Here is a 23,043-nt window from a genome sequence, read left to right on the forward strand (position 1 = left end):
TTACGGCATCTCGAACGTCACCAGTCACTTAGCACCGTCTACCTTCTCCAGGGATCTGTTAGAAATGAAGATTCTCAGGCCTCAGCCAGGCCTGCTGAGTTAGAACCTCGGTGGGAGGGCCCACAACGTTTTAACCAGATCCATAGGTGGTTCTCCTGCAGGTTCTGAAAGCTGGTCTAGCTTCACACTTCATTGAGAAACCTCCCTCAGGTTTACAGTTCCTGTTCATATATATCTTAAGAAGAGGTACCTGGCACAGCCCCTGTGAGGGACGGGTGCTTAGTCACACCGGTAGATGGGATCGCCCTTACTTCCCTAACAGCAAATAGAAAAACCCACCTGCACGTATGCTAACTGCTTGCCAGCCCGCCCCGCCCCCTCCCTCTTTTTCCTTTTTTTTTTTTTTTTTCCATTTTTTGAGACAGGGTTTCTCTATGTAACCTTGGCTGTCCCACTCTGGAGCCCAGGCTGGCCTTGAACTCAGAGATCTGCCTGCCTCTGCCTTCCGAGTGCTGGGATTAGGGATGTGCACCACCGCCCGGTTCCTTCCTCTTTGTCCATCCTAAGCACTGCTCTTCATCCTGTCAGAGGCTGGGATTTCCAGGAATAGACTGGACTTCATCCTGGAAGTACCACTTCTGTTTCCACAGATTTACTTAATATACGCTTTTCATATGACTACATTTCTATAATATGTGGTCTGTAGTACAGCCTTCTGCTACCATATTTTTCAAGGTTCATCTACACTGTTGTGTGTATAAGTGCTTTGCTCCTTTTAATGGCTAAAAGATATTCCACTCAGAGGTTCTGGAGAGATGGCTCGGCAGCCTAAGAGCTCCTGGGTGTGATTCCCAGCTCCCATAGGGTAGCTCAAAACCATCTGCAACTCCAGTTCCAGGGGATCTGATGCTCTCTTCTGACCTCTACTTGTACCAGGCACACACATGGTACACAGATATACATGCTGGCAAAGCACCCTACTCATAAAATGAATATTAAAAAGGTATTGCTCTCTGTATCTGCTGCATTTTATTTTTGCTGTGATGCACATCCATACACAAGCCTTTGTGTGGATGTGTGCTTTCATTTCTAAGGCATATACCTAGGATAAGAATTGCTGAGCCATAATAATAACTTTATATTTGAATTTCAGGGTGCTGCCAAAGCAGCCCACTCAGCAATATACAGAGTCCCGGTGTCCGATGGCACACTAATGCTGTCACTCATCTCTTCTTTCCTATGGGAGAGAGGAAGCAGCTGGGATTGAACTCAGGGTCTGTGCTCACTAGGCAAGCGTTCTATCACTGAGCAGCCCCCATGCAATGCATTTTGAATTGGTGTTTTTATATATGAGGATCAAACTTAACTTTTTCCCCGGTACCATTTGTTCAGGTGTTTTCCCTCCCATTAAATGATCTTGGTACGCAGTCACTGAAGACTTGTTTACATGCTATTAGTTAAGTATTCCTTTTTCTTCCACAGTTGACCCCGAGCCGCCATCCCCCCTACAGTCCATCAACTCCCTTGACTCTCCTCTTAAGCTCCTCTATCTGTTCAGCCTTCTTTGGGGGTGGGGGTGGGGGTGGGTTGTTATTTGTTTTGACACAGGGTCTCACTGTGTAGCCCTGGCTGGCCTGGAACTCACTCTGTAGGTCAGGCTGGACTGACTCACAGACCGTCTGCCTCTGCCTCTGCCTCTGCCTCTGGAGTACGGGGATTATTCACTACCATGCCTGACTCGTTTTAGTCTCTAAAGGTTCCTATCTTCTAGCAAGCTTTAAAAATACTGAGTTTTCAGTTACAGTGGTTATCTAACAAATTAGGACAAAACTTAGTGGCATAATAAAGTCATTTATTATACTATAGTTTCTTTTGCTCAGGATTTCAGATCGGCACAGTGGAGTTCCCATCTCTGTTCTATGACATCTGAAGCCTCAGGCTGCAGCTCTGTGCACTTACACGTCAGGTAGCTGATGATGGCTGCTAGCTGTGGACAGGGGCCTCAGCTCATATCCGTGTGACCCTGTACATGCTGTTTCTCCAAGTGGGCTGGTTTGGGCTTCCTCACAGTATGGCTTCTGTGTTCCAAGAACAAGCAATCTAGAAGGGGAGAGAGGAAGAAAGCAAGAAGCCAGGATAGCCAAAGAGCCTACTTATGCCCTAAAAGAAAAATCGTTCCCAAGTCTTAGCACATGTAAAGGAAGAGTAACAAACTTTATGTGAAATGACAAGGTTCTAAAATAGCGTGGGGCCTGCAGCTGGGACTGCATGGCAAAGCACTTGGATAGCATGCCCGAGGCCCTGAGTTAGAGCCACGCATGCAAATACAAAATGTGGGACCAGAAACACTGCTGTGGCCTGCTACACAGAAACAGTCTGCCACAGCCTTCTGGTCACAGTTCACCGCATGCACACAGGCTACACTTCCCTCCTCCGCCCCTAGTGTCTCCCCAAAACTCATTCACAATGGCGTCAGGCTCAGGCTTGAAAGTCAAGACCTCTCTATGTGCTAGTGAGATGCCATGATACAGCTCCTCATCTACAATTGCACTTACCCTGGAAACTTTGGCACTAACAAGGCAAATACTACTGCCCCACTTTCCATAGCATATAAAACAGCTTAGAGCAGCCTTCCCGCTCCAAAGGAGAAAGCCGTTGTCTCGATTCTCCCTATGTGATTACAGCTCTAAAGAACATCTGTATGTTTGTGATTCCTGATTTCCTAACGTCTGAGCACCTCTCTGAAAATCCAGTTAATCACTGCATAGCTTTATAAACTATCTCATCACTGTTTCCAGTTTAACTCTTGTTTTCTGTATCAACTCACATCCTCAGACCTCCTGCCCTGGCTCCTGTCCTCCACGGAGCTGCTCACACAGACTCAGGGACTCCCTCTGTCCTCCAGCCACTCCCTCACCTCAGCACAACTGTCAGAAAATTCTCCAAAGTATACCCTCCTCCTGCCCCCCCTCCTCCGTCCCTCCTCTTGCTCCTCCTCCTCCTGCCCCTCCCCCTCCTCCTCTGTCCCTCCTGCCCATCCTCCTCCTGCCCCTCCTCCCCCTCCTCTGTCCCTCCTGCCCCTCCTTCTCCTCTGTCCCTCCTCCCCCCTCCTCCTGTTCTTCTTCCTCTTCCTCTGTCCCTCCTCCTGCTCTTCCTCCTCCTCCTCCCCCACTTCTCATGCTTACTCCTGGTCCCCCACTTCCTCCTCCTCCTCCTCCCACGGATTTTCACAATGTACGTACCATCTTTCATTCTCGCTACATTCTGATTGCCTTTGGCACAGCAAATCAAGGGAGTGTTTTAGTTCATATCTCACGGTGGTACTTCCCTGCTCAAAATTTTCTGTGACTTCTCCCACGCTCTTATAGCCTGTGCACATGCTAGTCTGAAGTATCTCATCCCGCCTTTCCACTGACTCATAACTCAGTCTTTGGCATGACTGGCCACCCAGTCTAGGGAGGTACCACTATAGACAGGGTCACCTCACTGTTCCTTTCACAAACCTTATCTCTTTCCAGTTGAATCCTTCCAGTTGACTTGCTTACTACCTGTCTACCTAGCCAGATGGTGACTTCTACTGGTCAGGGACTAGCCTGTGATGTCCATCACTATCCATCCAGTGCCTAGGAGGGAGTCTGTCAGATAACATGCACGCAGTCATTTACTGGATGTGACGGGACGATTCTGGGGTAAATCACTGTGGCATGTGTGGTGGCATGTTAAAGCATCCCTTCCGAGTTCTTACTGAGGGTAGCCTTGTGTTCTCTTTCAGTAACTGCCCTTCCTTTCTGGCTGCTGCCTTAGCCAGGGCCACCTCAGATGAAGTCCTCCAGAGTGACCTTTCTGCTCACTATATCCCAAAGGAGACAGATGGCACAGAAGGGACTGTGGGTAAGCACCTTTCTCCATTATTTGTTTAAACTCACTACAAGTCTTGTGGGCAGTGCTCTGCAGGAAATATCTTGGCTCAGTAGCAGGGACCTGTAGCCCAGGTACTTAGGAGGCCCGGTGCGAAGGTCACTTGAGTTTACGTGTTCTAGACCGGCTCAGTCAAGGACCTTGTCTCAATTTAAAAAAAAAAAGTTTGATGCACAATAAAGTAAGAGGATGAGAAAACCAGTTTGAGGAAAAGCTGTTTAAAATGTCTTGTTTATCCAGGGCTGCATCACCCCAAATGCACCTATCTATTCTAAGAGGTTTAACTTATCTTGAATACAGGTAAAAGCATACAAAAGTTTTAAATAGTTATAACAAAACTCATCAATCTTGTGAAGCTTTGGAGCTACTAAAACATGGAGCTCTGACAGATGCATAATGTTATTTGTTTGCATTGACCATTGTGTATTTTTGCTGATAGCTCAACATTCACACCCACACTCACCCCTGGCACCAGCAGAATTGAGCCCAAGGCCTTGGACACGATGCTCTACTTCTGAGGCACACACACACCCCCACACCCACACCCATGCTCACGCACACACACACGTGCACACACACATACATTTACACAAAACATATATATGCACACACACACAAATGCGCACACACGCACGCAGTTTTGAAAGGGTCTTGCTGAACTGCCCAGGCTATTCTCCAACCTCAGCACCCCAAGCAGCTGGGTTACAGGCATGTGCCGCCACGTCGGCCAGCTCCAGTTAATGGATTGGGCTTACACACACTTGAAAGCAGTTAAAAAACTATTTTTATAAAATCAGAGCATGACTACCCCACCATGCACTTCTGGTTTTGGTGCAGGGGATGTAACCTGAGGTATCTTAAATGGTTAAGTATGTTTTCTACCAACTATGTAACATCCCTAGCTCACTACTCCAAAATATTAAGGGTAATATTTTATTGGCATTTATTAGCTTTGAGATAAGGTCTCAACTGTGTACCTTAGTCTGGCCTTCAACTCACGACCCTGCTTCAGTCTCCTGCCGTAGTCTCCTGAGTGCTGGGATCACAGCGTGTGTTACCGTGCCCAGCCCATCTGTTCTACTCAAAGCGTTTGCCCATCAACATGGTACACAGGGAACAAAGCGTCTGTTATAAATAGAAAGGCAGTCCAGAGACTGTGCGGCATCCCCTCTTCCTGTCTCTCTAGACCGTGACAGAAACTGTCAAGGAGGAACTGCGCCTTGCTTTTTTTTTTTTTTTTAACTGAGAATAACTGATTCACCTGGAACCAAGCTGTCCCGGAGCCACACTGAATAGAATCCCTTCTACAAAGCACAGTCTTTCCTCTGATGCTGATGCACGAAGTGAAACCCTTGTAATGAAGGGATGAGAGATGCAGTTCTGCCTCAGTGCAGCGGGGTGACGGCTGACTCAGCTCCAGCTCGGCACAGTGACATTAACGACTGACGAGTCATTTACAGCTGTGAGGGGGTGGACTGCTACTTGGATGGTTTTCACTTTTTCACGCCCCTTATTTTGTTTTATTTTTCCATCTCAAGTGGCTATTATTAATATCTGAATGTTCTGTAGCACTCCCTCTGGAGACTGTCTCAGGACTACAGTGCTGCTCTCCATGCTGGCTCTGGAGAACTGTCTGAGCCCCACAGGTGACAAAAGTACCATGGAAGGATTTTTCTTTAAATGATGTCACTGGCCACACTGTTTGAATTGTTTTCTAGGTGATCACTTAGAAATGTCTCCATGCGGCCGGGCGGTGGTGGCGCACGCCTTTAATCCCAGCACTCGGGAGGCAGAGCCAGGCAGATCTCTGTGAGTTCGAGGCCAGCTTTGTCTACAGAGAAATGTCTCCATGCTGTTGAGATTCTCAACTATCAGCAAATCCTTATCCATTTAGCACAAATCACTATGTGTGAAATGCATAAGGGTCTAAAGCAGTGGTTCTCAACCTTCCTAATGCTGTGGCCCTTTAGTACAGTTCCTCATTTTGGGGTGACCCCCAACCATAAAATTATTTCATTACTACTTCATGACCGTAACTCTGCTACCGTTATGAACCGTAGGAATCTGTTTTCCAGTGGTCTCAGGTGACCCCGTGAAAGGGTCGTTCAACCCCTTGAGAACTCTGCTGGGATACTGTTGGCCCACACATGACAGTGGGGAGAAGCATACTGGGTAGAGCCTAGAGCATGCACAGTGAGGTCCCACTGAAGGGCCTTTTAAAACCTCTTCTGGGTTGTTTCAAAAAATCTTTTTTTTTTAAGAAAATTTGTATTCATTTTAATACCAATCACAGATCCCCCTCTTCCCTCCTCCCGGCCCTCCACCCCCCCAACCCACCCCCTATTCCCTCCTACAAGAAGGTGAGGCCTCCCATGGGGAGTCAGCAGAGCCTGGTACTTTTAGTAGAGGCAGGTCCAAGCCCCTGCCCCAAGGCTGTGCGAGGTATCCCACCATATGCAGTTGGCTCCAAAAAGCCAGCTCATGCACCAGAGATGGATGCTGATCCTACTGCCAGGGAGCCCCTTGAGAGGATCAAGCAACACAACTGTCTCCATTACGCAGAGGGCCTAGTCCAGTCCCATGGAGGCTCCACAGCTGTTGGTCTTAAGTTCATGAGTTTGAGGGGAGGGATTTGATGCACATATCCCATTAAGGGCTTAGTGTTCCAAGTTTTCTTTCTCTGCATGATGTCTAGTTGTGGGTCTCTTTTTTGTTCCCATCTACGGCAGGAGGATGCTTCTCTGATGATGATGAACAAGGCACTAATCATGCAAAGGGCCTAGTCCAGTCCCACGTAGGCTCCACAGCCATTGATCCAACTTTCATGAGTTCCCTCCAGTTTGGTTTGGTTGTCCCTGCATGTTTCCCCATCATAATCCTGATGCACTTGACCATAGAATCCCTCCTCTCTCTCTTTGACTGGACTCCTGGAGCTCTGTCTAGTGACTGGCTGTGGATCTCTGCATCTGCTTCCATCAGTCATTGGAGAAAAGTTCTGTGATGACAGGGTATTCACGGTCTGATCTCTGGGGCTAGCCAGCTCAGTTCAGGTACCCTCTCCACTATTGCTAGTAGCCCAGGCTGGGGACATCCTTGGGGATTCCTGGCAACTTCCCTAGTACCGGGTTTTTCTCTATCCCCATGAGGTCTCTCTCTATCATGGTATCTCTTTCACTACAAAATATTTTTTAAGTTTCATGTATATTAGTATTTTGTCTGCATGTACTTCTGTACACCATGTGCTTACAGTGCCCATGAAGGCCAGAAGAAGGCGTTAGATCCCCTAGAAATGGAGTAGAGATGGTTGTGAGCTGCCCTATGGGTGCTGGGAATTTTTTTTTTTTTTTTTTTTTGATTTTTCGAGACAGGGTTTCTCTGTGTAGCTTTGCGCCTTTCCTGGAACTCACTTGGTAGTCCAGGCTGGCCTCGAACTCATAGAGATCCTCCTGGCTCTGCCTCCCGAGTGCTGGGATTAAAGGCGTGCGCCACCACCGCCCGGCGGGTGCTGGGAATTTAACCTGGGTCCCCTGGATGAGCTCTTAACCACTGAGCCATTCTTCCAACCCCTTAAAAAATGTTTTTTTGGCTTTTTGAGACAGGATTTCATTTAGCTCAGGCTGGCCCCAAACTTACTCTGTGGTAGAGGCTGGCCTTGGTCCTGATCCTTCTTATTCTACCTCTTTAGTGATAGATTACAGTCTTGGGCCTCCATGCCTGGCTAAATTACATCTTTCAAAATTAATGGTAAAGGGCTGGGAAGGTGGACCATTCAGGAACATGCAAGCCTGAGGACCTGAGTTCAGAACCCCAACTCTGTAAAAGCTCGGCATGGCCTGCCTCTGTAAGTCTACGTTGGGCAAGTGGAGACAGGGAACTCCTGGAGCTCACTGGCCATCTGTAAGCTCCAGATCCAGAGAGACCCTGTCTCAGACAGGAAGGTGGCACACAGCAGAAGGTTCTTGACATTGACCTCTGGCCCCCACACCACACACGAACATGTATGTATACATGCAACACACCACACACAAAAACAAAATAAAAATTAATAAAATTAACAGTAACAGAAAGGAAAACTAGCCTTCTGATACTACAGTATACTTTATGGTCACTGTGGAAGAACAGGAGGACACCAGTGAAGGACAGACAAACAAGGACTATGTAGATGTGCTAAGCGTTAGTGATTCATCTAACTGAGCCTCTGCTGTATGCTAGGTGTACCATTTTTCAAGACAATTACAATAGTCTATCTGCTTTAATAAAATTTACCTTTGTGAAATATTCTAGAGACATGGAATATCCAATAAACACCATCAGTAATATCTATTGATACTCCAGCTCCGGGGATCTAAGGACTCTGGTCTCAGTGCTACATGCATATACCCCCAACCCAGATACATAATTAAAAATAAATCTCAAAAAATAAGTTACAATAGCTGCTGTGAACAAAGTGAAATACGAACACAAGGAGCGAGTGCCAGGGAGACAGGGACAGACTACTGGCTATTCTGCCTTAGAGAAGCTGGGTAGGGTGCCAGCCCTGGAATCCCTGCACTCAGGAAGCAGAGGTAAGAGGATCACCACAAATCTGAGGCCAGCCTGGTCTACACAGGGAGTTCCAGGCCAGCTTGGGCTATATAAGCTCTGGACAAGAGGGGCTGCATGGGCCATACCCAGTCATCCAACCTTTGAAAGACAAATTTAAAAATATTTATTATTTTATGTTTATGAGTGTTTTGCCTGCACATGAATGTCATTTGTGCCTGGTACCCTCAGAGACCAGAGGAGGGTATTGGAACCTTTGGAACTGAGAGTTTCAGATGGTTGTGCGCCGACGTGTGGGTGCTGGGACCCAAACCTGGATCCTATCCAAGAGCAGTATTTCTTAACTGCTGAACTATCTTTTATCTTTTATTTTACATATGAATGTCATGCTTGTTTGTGTCTGCTGCCCAGAGGCTAGAGGGCGCTAGAGCCTCTGGAACTGAACTCGGGTCCTCTGGAAGAGCAGCCAGTGCTCTTAGCCATGGAGCCATCTCTCCAGCCCAACATTTATGTTTCATTAGCTCCCTTACTGAACAGTGTGGGTGTACGTGACAGTAATATACAAACCAAAGGATCATCAACATTTGATATCATTAGCGGGGATTCTGAGAACATGTCATTAATTTCCCCCAGCCCCAATCCCCTTGAAGTTTCCAGGTGGATCTCTATAAGTTCAAAAGTTCAAGGCCAGCCTGGTCTACAGAGTGAGTTCCAGGACAGCCAGAGCTACACAAGAAACCCTGTCTCAAAAAAACCCAAACAAACAAAAAAAAGCAAACATTTGGAGTTGCTTAAAGCAAAAGAAATATTTGGCTGTTTGTTGGCTTGTTCATTTCTTGTATATAACTCCTCAGGGAATATTTGCTCCTTGAACTTCATTTCTCTTTCAAATATATCCTTGGTTTTCAGTAACGTACATTTGGGAAGGGGAGGCTGGGTACAGTGGTGCCTGCCCATACATTAGAGCACCGGAGAGCCTGGAAGCGGGCTGTGCTAACCAGTCTGTCCCAGAACAAACAAACAGACAAACAGAAAAATGTTCAAGGGCTCAAAAGCCATCAACTACGACTGCTGTATATCAATAATAAAGAAAAACAAAAATCAAATCTTTGAGACTAGCTTTCTGAATATAATCATTAAAAAAGTGGAGCTGGAGGATCCCAGTGCTCAGGGGGCTGAAGCAAGTAAGTGAGACCAGGTCAGCCTGGGAACAGAGGGAGACCCCGTGCAGAAAAGGGGTGGGGGAGTTTGTGCTGGATGTGGCAATTTGCAACTTAGAAAGCTAACTCCAGCACTTGAGAGTCTACAGCAGGAGGATCCTAAGTTTGAGGCTAGCCTGGGCTCTATAGGAGGATTCTGTCTCAAAAAGATACACTGCGTGCACAGTGCTCCTGGCATGTATGGCCCCGAGTTCTGTCCCCAACCCTACAAAACAAAGGGAAATGCTATAAGAAGTCTGCATGAGAGGAGAAACGGAGTCAGACTCAAGGCTAAAGCATGGCTGGAAATAAGGAAATGGAGTCCGAGTTCCTTCCATGTTACAGGGAACACACGGTCTCTCTTTGGGATTTCTGTTCCAGGCTAGAGGAAGCAGCTGGAGCCATTGCCCATCTACCACACACTTCCTCAGGCTGCCAAGCTGTGTCTGGTTTAGTAAAGCAACTTTCTGGAGTATTTTTTCAACCTGAGATACAGAAGGAACATCTAGAGTACTGAAAACCTGATCTCTTGGTTGCGTAGCTACAGATTGAGTGGACGACAGCTTGAATAGATGGTAACCCACCCGACTGTCAAATTCAAGGCCAAGGCCAGTTTGAGCTACACAGCAGGACTCGGACTAAATAAATAAATTAAATAAAAATAAAGCCTGTCATGGTGGCGCACGACTTTAATCCCAGAACTCTGGAGGTAGAGGCAGGCGATCTCTGTGAGTTCAAGGCCAGTGTGGTCTACAGAGTGAGATCCAGGACAGCCAAAGCTACATAACGAGACCCTAATAATAATAATAATAATTTAAAAAATCAAAGTAGTACACTTAGGTGAAGACTCCCATATACACACAGATAGAATTCAGGTTGTTCCCCCCAATAAACCAACTTTTAACATGTTAGTTACCCTATTGGCTAAACTACTGCCTAAATTTAATAATAAATATTTCAAAGAAAATATATAACTCAGTTCCCAATGATGGTCCCTTGGCTATAGTAGAGAGAAAATCTAAGATCAGGAAAAGGAAGCGAGAGCGCCAGCAGTCTGCTGGCTGTTTTCATGTGCCTTTCCGGTTCCAGTCTTCCTTCTGAGCCTAGAAGGCTTGACTCCATGTAATAACCAAAGCAGTCAGCCACAGGGAAGGGTGCTCTGGCCTAGAGGGCAGAGGGTTGGAGATGTCACTGTGAGCAAGCCTGGTCTGACTGGGGTCTTCTCCTGCCACAGAGGGTGATCTTGGTGGCAGCTGAGGCCTTTCTACTAGGTAGACGCAGAAGCAGGACTCCTTTCCCTTGAGTTAAGGAGCACATGACTGGGGAACTACTTCTGTCCTTCCCAAGCAGGGAGTGGAAAGCATGTCACATGGCTCTTCATCAGGAGTCTGTTTCCTTCACAGAGATTGAGACAGTGAAATTGGCCCGCTCTGTCTTCAGCAAACTACACGAGATTTGCTGCAGCTGGGTGAAGGACTTCCCTCTGCGCAGGAGGCCTCAGATTTATTATGAAACGTCAATCCATGCCATCAAAAACATGCGAAGGAAAATGGAAGACAAACACGTCTGCATCCCTGACTTTAATATGCTCTTCAACCTAGAGGTAAAAGGCATTCGAGAGTGGGTGGGACATGGTCCTCCAGAAAAGGACTGGTGTCCTGTCACTCATAGGCTGGAGGAAGGCTGACTGCATTAGAAAATAGAACTGTTTTGTTATTTTGAATAAGTTCAAATCATTCCAAATTGGGAACATTGTTATTTTTAATAGGTTCACATGGTTCAAAACTGGGAGAGTAAAAATCTCTTCTGGACAGCCAGTTCCTATCTAGAAAAGCAAGGGAAGTTACCAGTTTCTTTGGAAGCTTCTAAGGCTATTTTATTACCAACCAAAGAAAACCATTATATCGAAATAACGCTTTTTGAAAAGGAGAATATTTCTGTAGTGAAGTCAAGTGACTTAGTGAATTCTTAGAATACCATGTTGCTGAAGCAACAAAAAACACAACATAAAAGAATAAATTTAAGACTGAGACACTTTGATTTCATGTGATTTTCTTTTTAAAATCTGGGTCTCTGAGATAGGAAGTAGTTGGAATTGCATTCCACAAATCTCTGTGACTGACAGACGAGATCCATATGAGCCTTGTCAGCTTAATAACCAGTTTCCTGCTATCTTCTTCTCCTCTATTAAATGCATTATGCTAATACAAACAGAGGTGGGGTTGTTAGCTCTGCCTGCCACTCACCTGTTCTTTCCTCTTTCAAGTCCATAACTTGAAAACTGCAGTGTAGTAATTTATACCCAGCATACCATTTCCTCCACTTAGTAGCAAACTTTAAACTTCAGCCGATTGTCAAGGGCTAGAGAGCAGTGGTGACAGGCTGGCAGTCGGGGCTGAGACGACAGCAGCCACTCTCCTTGTCCCCAGTGCTGTGTCGGGACAAATGTAACCCAAGGGCCACCGCCTAACAGTCCCCATAAAACTACAGCTAGTTGAAGGGTATGCAGGATGTTGACCTGGTTGGTTTTCATTTTGTCTCCAAATGTGAAAACTAGTCAAAAGCCTAAGAAAGACTCACCTTGATGCACTAAAGCAGGTACCGAAGGCTATTAAGCTATGTTTGTTTAGAACTTTGCAAATTCTCATACTTTTTCATCTGATAACTTCATTTTGTTTAAAATTCATCACAACAGAAATACAGCAAAGTCATAAATATGTGTTTGATAAAAGTGTTCCAACATTATTACTAAAAACATCAGAAATGATCTAAAAATCATTAATGGAAATGTGTCTCATAATCTATTCCAGATAATGTCTTTGAGTAATACTTCATGACATGCAGAAAGGCTAATGACATAAAATAGGACATAAAATTTCATATACAGTATGGACCTTACTTTAAAAATACAGAGCCAGGTGTGGTGGTGTACACCTGTAGTCCGGTACTTCAGAGGCTGAGACAGGAGAACGGCTACAAGGCAAGACCCTGTGTCAGAAACTGACGCATGCACATGTGCACACACACATAAAATGTTTGTCGCTGGGCAGTGGTGACACACACCTTTAATCCCAGCAAGCGGGAGGCAGAGGCAGGCGGATCTCCATGAGTTCGAGGCCAGCCTGGGCTACAGAGCGAGTTCCAGGAAAAGCACCAAAGCTGCACAGAGAAACCCTGTCTCGTAAAAACCAAAAAAAAAAGAAAAACCAAAAAACAAGTTTGTCTCACATACCCAAAGTCCTAATTAACACTATTACCAAAACAAAACCAAACCACCAATATATAAAGGGTTATCTATGAGAGTGGGGTTACAGTGGTATTTATTTTCTTTATTTTTATTATTTTAATAAATTGTCATTATTATATTTCTTCCTTTAAGAATCGACATTTGTTTTAAAGGAAAGTTTGTGCAGGGCTGGTAGTCAGACCTAGAACATCACACATGTGGAGAGTCCATGACAAACGTGACCTGGACTTCATACTTACTTCTCCAAAGAGTCCACCTGGCTGCTGTTTTCCCTGATGTTATACAGAGTTGTCGGAAACCGTGTACTACTTTAGTCCAGATATAAATTCGAAGTGTCAGGATTCTTTCTAGACAATTCTGTTTGGTCAATCTTCAATGGCACTATAGATTGTTTTGCTTCAAATGCAAGACATATTACAAGTAGTGCCTGTAATAGATATAGACTTCACCATTTCTGAGAGTTAGCATTATTCTATATGCAGTGCTTTTGTTAGAGACATTTTCAAAGCACAGAGATACCTGTGTTCTATCTCTGTCTGACAAGGGTGTGAAGGCAGGACAGGAGAATGAGGCATCCCCTCAGCACATCCGAATCAACCTGGGCTCACATGACACTGTTGCAAAAAATAAAAAATTAAAAGAAAAAACCCAAAAACCTAAAGCAAGCAAACAAACAAAACATCCCCCAAAGAAAAGATCTGTTCAGGAGTCAATGACAAAACCCAGACTCCCAAGAAAAGAGAATGTAAAGACTCAGAACTGAAGTCATCAGCTACTGCTGCCTAAAGGGAGCTGAGTAACCAGCGACACTCAAGTGACTCACAGATCACCAACAGATCTGAGATTCAAACATTGAGCTGAAAATGAAGAGAGAGCCAACCATGTGGCACTGGACAAGGGACATCAAGACACAGCAGAAGGCCGGGGCCAAGGCTGGCAGCTGCCCTTTAGATGAGACCCTGAAGCTTCGGCTGGGGCTGAGGCAAAGTCACCAGCCACACAGGGCACTTGGTTGGTTAACAAGTTTGGAGACTCCGCTGTTTATGGAAGGAACTCAGGGTGACCAGGACCGGTGTTGAAAGAGGCATAACTTGTATGTTTTTATCTCCATGTATTGGAAAGCCAGTTATTTTCTATTATTCTCTGGTATTTTGAAAAAGTACTCAATCCAGAACAGCTTTTGCTCACTTCTTCCTCATACCGTCTTTCCTCTTCCTCCTCACAACCTCTAACTATGATTTTGAAGCAAATGCATGTGGGTGGTTTCCATGGTACAAGACAAGTTTCACAGAGAGGGCGCTCCAGCCTGCACTAATTGGGCATGATGTGTTCCAAGGCTGTGTGTGTAAACACAGAGGCCCTAGCATCACAGGTACTCAGCAGCTCATCGACATGTCAGCAAAGGGAAACATTAGTCTCATTATCTGAATGACGAACGCAGTAGAGGATGGACGTTTCCAGGGCGTCAACTGGTTGGGTGGTACTGTGCCCCATTCCCTAATGGTTTTGTGTCTCTATTGACAGGACCAGGAGGAACAAGCTTACTTTGCAGTATTTGATGGCCACGGGGGAGTGGATGCTGCCATTTATGCCTCTGTTCACCTACATGTTAACTTAGTGCGCCAGGAGATGTTCCCCCATGATCCTGCTGAGGCTCTGTGCCGGGCCTTCCGTGTCACCGATGAGCGGTTTGTGCAGAAGGCAGCCAGGGAGGTATGCCCACGTCCTTGTGAACACCAGCTAGAAGTGCACCAGCTGAGTTCAAGCCAGTCTCTGTGGGGGAAGGGCTAGTTTGGCCTTTTCTCCTTCTGGGTACACATTATTTAAACTATAAACGCAAGCACGCACATGCACGCAAACACACAAACACACTCTCACTTCAGCTACCTTCTTGGACTCTGCTCGATTCTTAATCCAGTTCCCAGGAATAATTTTGTGGGGCACAATGATACACTGTAAAGAAAAGCCAGACTGTGGTTTTCTGGCCCCTGTGTGTAACTGCTGCTGGATTTGGCAGGTGAGTCTTTGCTTCTTTCCCCCACTACCTGTCAGCTTCGAACTTGGCCCCCCTCTCTAGGCACTCTTGCAGACAGTATCTAGTGAAAACTTGAAACTTGAAAACACTAGCTGAAACAGAAAGTGGGATTGCTCCCATGCATTTCATTTTGCAGGAGTAGGCAGTGGTCACTCCAGGGAGCATCCATCTGGAGAAGGAGACTCCTTAGATGACCCTTGAACCGACTCTCACTTAATGGGAAGACAAGACAGAACTCATGTCCTACATTGCTAAGGCTCCTCAGACCTAAGCAGTTTACTCTGAATGAAACTGAGTTCTATATTAAAGTCTAAAGTAAAACAAACAAAACCATATGTATGTCATACTGGGCAATGGAACATAATTACCTATATCACTCTATGTTGGATTTTGAGAAAAAGGTACATTTCTTATTTTTCAAAACTAATACATATTAAAATATACACAAAAAGTTAACACTGCTGCCACATGACTCAAACGTGAACTTCTAAAATGAAAAGATCAGAACAGTATTTGATCCATTTCCCTGCTCCTACAGTTATGCTGCAAAGCAAAAGTGAGGCTTGGAATTAATGAAATGATCCAGAACTGTATGGTAAAGAGAGAGAGAAGTCTCTACCTTGAGCCCTAGCTTGGACTAACACACAAATGACTATAGTAACAACTAGGAGCCACAAGCAGAGGTGGGGTGGCACAAAACCCAAGTCGGCCTCAGCCCTGGGGGGTTGACCTCCGCCCACTCTGCTGGCCCTGCCTCTCTGGAGGCTGCTGGCTCTCAGCTTAGGGACAAGGTGAGCCTTAGGGGCGGGGTAATCTGTATTCAGTCAGTGTGAGACATTGACCATTTCATCTTTTTTTTTTTAAATCTTCCCTGCCGTTCTCTATTTCCTGACCATATTTCCCTCCCTTGCTGTCAATGGTGCTGTCTCTCAGTCCTGCCAATAGTTGTCCCACGATTCAGGGTCCTCTCAGGGTCGCTTTCTCCTCCTTGTGCTTCTTGTGCTGCTTACCCCTGGGAAAAGTAGCTATTCCTGTGGAGAAGCAGCCCTGCCTCCTGTTCTCTTCAGGGCATATGCACTCAAGTGTCTTTATCCTGTGTTCCAGAGGGCTGAGCTTTTGAACATTCTGTGTGGGAAGACATTTTATTGGTGGGTGAGGATTTATAATGAACTTTTCCTATATAGGGAAAAAGAGAAGTTGTTTCTCTCATTGGATACAAGGAGCCCTTCACCACCCTGACGCACTCGTTCTAATTTGGGCCAGGTCCTTAGTAACAGAGTCATGCTCATTTGGTGGTGACTCATGTCAAATGGAGATGTCATTTCAGTATAGCAGGATCAAGAGCTTTAAGAACTGTGGTAGCTACTGCAGTGACCCCCAGGCTGTCAGTTCTCCATGCACTGTTCCCAATCAAAGCTCCCTAAAAACACCTGTTCTGGGTTTTGTTTTTGAAGGTATATAAGCATCTTCTTCAGTGAGTATATGCTGTCTTGGCTCCATAATATCCAGAGACTGGGAACATTTCTTCTGTACCAAGCAAATACTTTGTGTACGTGTACACTCACACACACACACACACACACACACACACACACACACACACGCACACGCGCGCACACGCGCGCAAGCATGCCAACAACTACACCATCTCACTGACTACCCAGTAAGATCAGAAATGAAACAGACTAGACTGGAATCATCTAAGAAAAAGGCTGCCCGGCAGTGGTGGTGCACGCCTTTAATCCCAGCACTTGGGAGGCAGAGGCAGGCGGATCTCTGTGAGTTCAAGGTCAGCCTGGTCTACAGAGAGAGATCCAGGACTGCCAGAGCTGTTACACAGAGAAACCCTGTCTCAGAAAGAGAGAGAAAGAGAGAGAGAGAGAGAGAGAGAGAGAGAAGGCTGCCAGGTGTGGCAGCATTCACCTTTAGTCCCAGCACTTAGGAGGCAGAGGTAAAAGGATCTCCGTGAGTTCTAGGCTAGCCAGAGTGATAGTCAGACCCTGTCTTAAAAAATAAAAAAAGAAAGGGGGGGTAGTGGTGGAATGGACTTAACAGTGAACTAGGAAGAACAGAGATTTCAAGTGCCCCTGGACAAGTCACAAAATATGCCATGTTTTTAAACTCCCACTCATGGAGCTCTGTGTGTGTGTGTGTGTCTGTGTCTGTGTCTGGGGCGTACATGTATGCCACAGTGTGCATGTGGAGGAAAAGACAACTTCAGGAGGCTGTTCTTTATGTCCACCATATTGTGTGTCAGAGGTTGACCTATGGCCATCAGGTTTGGCAGAAAGTGTCTTTACCTTCTGAGCCTTCTCACCTGATCCAGTTCTTAAAATTCATTAGTTAATTAATTTATATTTTATGAGTATGGGGTTTTTTTTGTCTGTATGTATGTCTGTGCATCACATGCATGAAATGACCATGGAGGCATTAGACTGCTCGGGACTGAGTTATACATGGTTGTGGTCACTGCCATATGGGCTGTGTGAATAGAACCCCAGTCCTCTGGAAGAGTAGCCAGTGCTCTCCCCCCCCCCCCCCCCCCGGAGCTGAGGACTGAACCCAGGGCCTTGCAAGCTCTCTACCACTGAGCTAAACCCCCAACCCCCAGTGCTCTTAATCACTGAGCCATCTCTCCCCAGTCCCCAAGTCTAGTTTTTAAAAAAATCTGTACTTAAAACAAAACAGATAATCATTCCTGTCCAGTGTATCACAGATCAAGTGGATTTGTGTGTATAAATGCACATAAAATTCTCTGAACCAGGCATGGTGATGGACATGTTTAATCTCAGCAGAGGTAGGTAGACCTGTGTAATTTCAAGGCCAGCCTGGTCTATATAGCAAGTTCCAGGCTGCCAGGGCTACACAGTGAGACCTTATTTCTAAAATAAAATAAAATAAAATAAAATACTCTGAGAAACATGAATTTGTAATATGAAATATTATTTTTTTTTTTTTTTTTTTTTTTTTTTTTTTTTTTTGTTTTGTTTTTTTTTTGTTGTTTTTTGATGAAATATTATTAATAGTCTCTCAAATGCAGCTTGTATTAATCATAAATTGCTTCTCAATGAGAATTTGTTGTCTTTTATTTTTTTGACTCTGGTCTTCAATTATTTTCAGAGCTTACGATGTGGGACCACAGGAGTAGTGACTTTTATCAGAGGCAACATGCTCCACGTGGCATGGGTGGGAGATTCCCAGGTTATGCTTGTAAGAAAGGGCCAAGCTGTTGAACTAATGAAACCACACAAACCAGACAGAGAGGTATGTATGATCTGTTCTAACAGAGCATGTCATAACGGCAGTTTTGTGGTTACTAATTAGGATTCTTTGAGTGGTGTTACTATTATTGCCTTTGATCTCAGCAACTGTGCCCTTCTCCTAAAGGGGAAATACAGAAAGCCTTTTCACAGAGATGGCAGTATATCTGTTTACTGTAAAGTGGATGAATAAATCCTGAATCCAAGTGTTTGCTTTCTATCATACTGCTCTAGGATGAAAAGCAGCGAATTGAGGCCCTTGGAGGTTGTGTAGTTTGGTTTGGTGCCTGGAGGGTGAATGGAAGTCTGTCAGTCTCCAGAGCTATAGGTAGGAAAAAACATTCATTTTGTTTCTCCAAAATCCTCTAGCTTTCTGTCTTGTATTAACTTTGATATGAAGGAACTTGAGATGCTAATTTATATGCTCAGAATGCTTATCACTATTTAAAGTAACAACTGGATACCTTTGTAATTATTTAAGTACACCTGGCTATTTATAAATTTATATTCGTTATAAAGTAAGAATCATCTCAAGGAATGTAGCATTTATCAGTTTCTATTCTTTGAATACATACCTCCAAGTTAGTGTACAAATCTGCTTAAAACAAATGATTTCATTCCACGTTTCCAGAAAACAGGAGGGCTCTCCAAACTTCATATTGTTTCTATCTTTACCTCTTCTTTGGTAAATTATAAAATGACATGCACGGAATTCTTGGAAACACACTTTTTATACGAAACTATTTTCTAAATATGGGACATATAAGTTTTTTGAGAAAGGGTCTCTCTATGTAGGCTAGGCTGGACTCTGCCTCAAGTGCTGATATTAAAGGTGTGTACTACCACACCTGGCCCAGAAAATATAATTTGTCAGATAATCTTCCATTCAAATTCATTTTTTCTTCTCCCCTTTCTCCTCATCCATGCTAGGGAACAAATCTAGGGCCTCATCCATGCTAGGTGAGGGCTCTACCCACCCAGGTACACTCCCAGGCCTTACAAGCATTCCAGAACTGCTCTCCCTAAAACGTAGACTGTTTAAAAGGGCAAAGCTGCTTATTCAAGAGATGGCTGAGGAAAATTAGGCGTACCTTCAAGGAACTGGCTGTACCTGCCTTTGTCTTGCTGTGTGCTGCAGGCTGCATGGCTTAGCCTCACTTCCCAGCTGGTTTTTTGCTTCAACACACAGACTCACATGTAAGCCTTCTGAGTCCGTTTAGTGCTGCTCATGTGTCTGTGCTTAGGGCTGACTGCTTGGGATCGCCAGCTTTTGAAAAATAAGCATGTGTTTCATGGGTAGATAAGCAGATATGCATTCATACATAACCCTTCAATCTTTACCTCCCCAAAGAAGTAACTGGACATAGAGCTAGCATAGACAAAGTCCATATCGAATCACCAAATTTAGTTTCTTGTTACCAAAGATCTGGTTTAGTTTGATCTGTGAGTTGAACTCTTCCCACTCTTTGAAAAGGTGCTGCTGGCTAGCTGTGAAGTGCCCCAGATATGAGCATCAGGAGCTGAATGAGACGTCCAGAGCTAAAAGAGTACAGGTAGCTCATGAAGAACAGTTACCTCACAATGAGGGAGCTATTAGGTGCTCTGGAACAGGGCCAAAAGGGGGAATTCTCGATCTTTAAATACACTCTTATATACAATTATTTTTGACAACTAGAGCTGGTCAAGACCTCTTCATCTTCCTTCAGACAGTGTTTGTCAGGAGACTGACATGGATCTCTAAGGGACATCTTAAGTTGATGCTGGCCTTGGTTCTAAAGAGAATGCAAGGCGAGACGGAAGCAGAGTAAGAACGTCCGAGTAAATGACCACCTAAGATGGACTAGGGTCAAATCACAGATAGTGTGACTTTTCAGTTGGAGAGGGCGACACACTATGTTTAGGGAGGAAACCCCAGGAATGGAAAATATTTTTAGGAATAAAAATGGGTACAAGAGGCAAGAGCAGACGGTGGAGTGGTCAATTAGGAATGTCCCTGCAGGCCTGTGATGGTCTTCAGATTTGACCCAAATAGTCTAGATTTACTAGATGAATAAACAGAGACCACACGACCAGGTTTGTCTTTTCAAGCACTTGTGGTGACAGCACAGAATACAGACGAGTGTAGAAGAGCTTAGATGGAGATCATGTAGAAGGCTGTGGGTACAGTGCTGGAGACGAGGACGTCTAAAAAGGGAGACACGGGGGAGGGTATAAATCGGTGAGACAGATGATAGTTTGTGAGGAAGAGGAAAACTAACTTCCAGGTTTCTGACTTGTGAGTAGGAAGACGATAAAGCATTTGTAATAAAGAAACAGCAGTTGGCAGGGGGTGAGTTCAGTTGGACATATTTTCAATTCTAGGTACTGATGGGATGTCTTGGAAGAGATTTTGTATGTACGTAGAAATACAGATCTGGAGTTTAGCTGAAAGTTGAGCTGGAGACAAGGATTTAGTAACCCATTCCATCTTGGCAACAGCATTTATCTATCGTGTACACCCACAATGTTGAAACTACAGGCATGAGTAACACTGCCCAGAAAACACTTATTGTGTGAAGATGCCAAGATGAGGCCCATGACCTAAGGGTAACACAGTGGTCTCTGCCACTTTATAGGCTACTTATCTTGGAAAGTGAACTGTCTGAGTACTGGTTTGCTTCTTTGTAAAGTAAGAGTACCAGCACCCAGTTCCTGATTCATGTGTGAGGTGGTGGAATATGTACCACATTCAGAACTGAGCCCAGCACATTCTTATGCACTATTAAATCAAGGAACAAACCAGGAAAAGATGAAGGACAGACAAGTGCAGTATCTCAGATGCCAGGAAAAGAGGGCTTCTGGGCCTGAGTAGTCAAGGGCTGCAGAGGTCCTATGAGAAATGTGTCTTAAAAAGAAATGGAATTAGGGGCTGGAGAGATGGCTCAGCAGTAAAGAGCACTTGTTGCTCTTGCATAGGTTTGATTCCCAGCACCCACATGATAGCTCACGACCGTCTGTTAATTCCAGTTCTAGGAGATCGAATGCCTTCTTATAACATATTCAGGATGCCAGGTACACATCTGTACACATAAACAAGTTTTTAAAAAGAAATGGAATCTGAACTAGGAAATAGCTGGTAGCATCTGAGAGAAATGTTTTAAGTGGGTGAGTATAAGCACATACTAATTAAGACATGGGAAGACAGACATGGTGGCACATGCCTGTAATTCCTGCACTTGGGAGGCAGACAGGACCTGGAGTCAGTGTCAGCTAATCCAGGCTACATATTATGGTGTGAAAAAGACAAAGGAGGATTGAATATATTTGCAGGAAGAGAGTAAGTAGAGAATTGAAAATGAGACCTTTGCCTGAGATCCAGAGAGACGGGACCAAAAATAATGGACTATGGTAGTGTATAGAGGTCAATTCCACCTACCCACCATGCCAAAAGTGGTGGTGGTGGTGGCGGCTGTGGGCTTTTCCTTTGGTTTTGTTTGTAGGGAAACTGAGGAAATTCAAATCTTACAACTGTCTTTTAAGTAAGAAATTAATGAATGTGCCAAGATGACCAATAAGGAAGTTTTGGGAGACTCATTGGAATGGGCTTTAAAAGGGACAGGAAAGGGGGTAAAGAGTTCAACCTCACTTAAAAAACAAACAACACTCAAAGCTTTGACAATGCGAATCTTTCCAATTGTTTCACCCCATGAGCCCTTCATTTCTGAGTTTCCTAGCATATGGAGAGAGGAGGCTGAAGCCAACAGGCTGCCATCTCCACCAGGAGATGGGTATTTGTGCCCTCCTACCAAATTTGGGGGCGAAATGCCATGAATCTGACACTCAACAGTGGAGCGGGTGAAAAGCCAGCGTTCTGGCACTATTTCCTCTGCGCAAATCTTTGTATGTTCTGTTCTAAACCAACAGTTGCACTGGCCTTTTAATTGTTAGCACTAAAACAAGAGTTTTTTTGGAACAGTGTAACTCAGATCACATTTATTTTTAGAAGTAGAGTTCAGAAAATAATATTTGAATCAGGTAGAATATGGGAAATTAAATAAAGTGGACCAGTGGGGACACTGCTCTTACCTTTTGAAGTTATGATTGGCTTCAGTAGTCTATTGGGACATCATAGTAATAAATGAAATCAAAACCATGCTTTTATGATTCCAGCAGCTGGGAGGTCGAGGTAAGAGGATGAGACATTCAGGGGCAGCCTTGCTACAAAGCAAGGTGGAGGCCAGCCTGGGCTATATGAATGAGACCTTGGCTTTAAAAAAAAAAACAAAACAGTGGGCAGGATAGTGGATGAGAGTTATACGTGCGAGAACAGGAGTGAAGCTAAGAATATGTAGGGTCAAAAGGCCTCTGTTTCTTATTTACAAATATATTAACCTAAATAATTATATCCAGGAAATACCCATTTTCCTAATATCTAGTTACTCGACATGCTGGATACAGCATATGGCCCAGTTTATAGCTTATCACAGGGTTCCTATTGAACTGTTTGAGCCTATCTGACACGTCTGAAAGAAATCTGAGGTAAGAGGGAACCGGTAACAGACACTAGAAATAATGAATTACATAATAAGGCCACTGTCTCAACTTCCTATCTGTTGTGATAAAAATGTCCCGACAACAGGACACCTAAGGGACAAACATAGTTTAGCTCACAATTCCAGGTTATAGTTCATCACACTGTCACAATCACAGTAGTATGAACTTAAGACAGCTGGTCACATCAAGAAGAGAGGCTTCTAGTACTTAGCTGGCTTTCTCAGTCCAGGACCTAAACCCAGGGAATGGTACTGCCCACAGTGGGCTGGGTCTTGTCACTTCAGTTAACCCAATTAAAAAAAAAAAAGA

At 44.7% G+C, this 23,043-nt stretch overlaps 2 protein-coding genes across 11 annotated transcripts in view; one reads left to right on the forward strand and one right to left on the reverse strand.

The window, feature by feature from the left end:
• Ppm1e (protein phosphatase, Mg2+/Mn2+ dependent 1E) overlaps positions 1-23,043 on the forward strand; it is a 144,549-nt gene that overhangs the window by 115,251 nt on the left and 6,255 nt on the right. Inside the window, exons 2-6 of the mRNA XM_052758175.1 lie at positions 3,773-3,891; positions 11,063-11,262; positions 14,431-14,619; positions 18,062-18,205; positions 18,436-18,529. Of these exons, the coding sequence (XP_052614135.1) occupies positions 3,773-3,891; positions 11,063-11,262; positions 14,431-14,619; positions 18,062-18,205; positions 18,436-18,529 (746 nt within the window). The remainder of the gene's footprint in view (positions 1-3,772; positions 3,892-11,062; positions 11,263-14,430; positions 14,620-18,061; positions 18,206-18,435; positions 18,530-23,043) is intronic.
• The window catches only part of Trim37 (tripartite motif containing 37), a 153,772-nt gene that overhangs the window by 18,203 nt on the left and 112,526 nt on the right, over positions 1-23,043 (reverse strand). For 5 of the 10 annotated variants that reach the window (XM_052758162.1, XM_052758161.1, XM_052758173.1 and 2 more), the window contains one exon: positions 1,960-2,100. The exons of 1 other annotated variant lie outside the window; for it this stretch is intronic. In XM_052758162.1, coding sequence (XP_052614122.1) covers positions 1,960-2,100 — 141 coding nt within the window. Of the gene's footprint in view, positions 56-1,831; positions 2,101-23,043 lie in introns of those variants that run through there. 4 more of the 10 variants (XM_052758167.1, XM_052758166.1, XM_052758168.1 and 1 more) reach the window with 3 other exon arrangements.

Source organism: Peromyscus californicus, unplaced genomic scaffold (genome assembly GCF_007827085.1).
Source record: "Peromyscus californicus insignis strain IS unplaced genomic scaffold, ASM782708v3 Scaffold_3__1_contigs__length_106647218, whole genome shotgun sequence".
Classification (NCBI taxonomy): domain Eukaryota; kingdom Metazoa; phylum Chordata; class Mammalia; order Rodentia; family Cricetidae; genus Peromyscus; species Peromyscus californicus.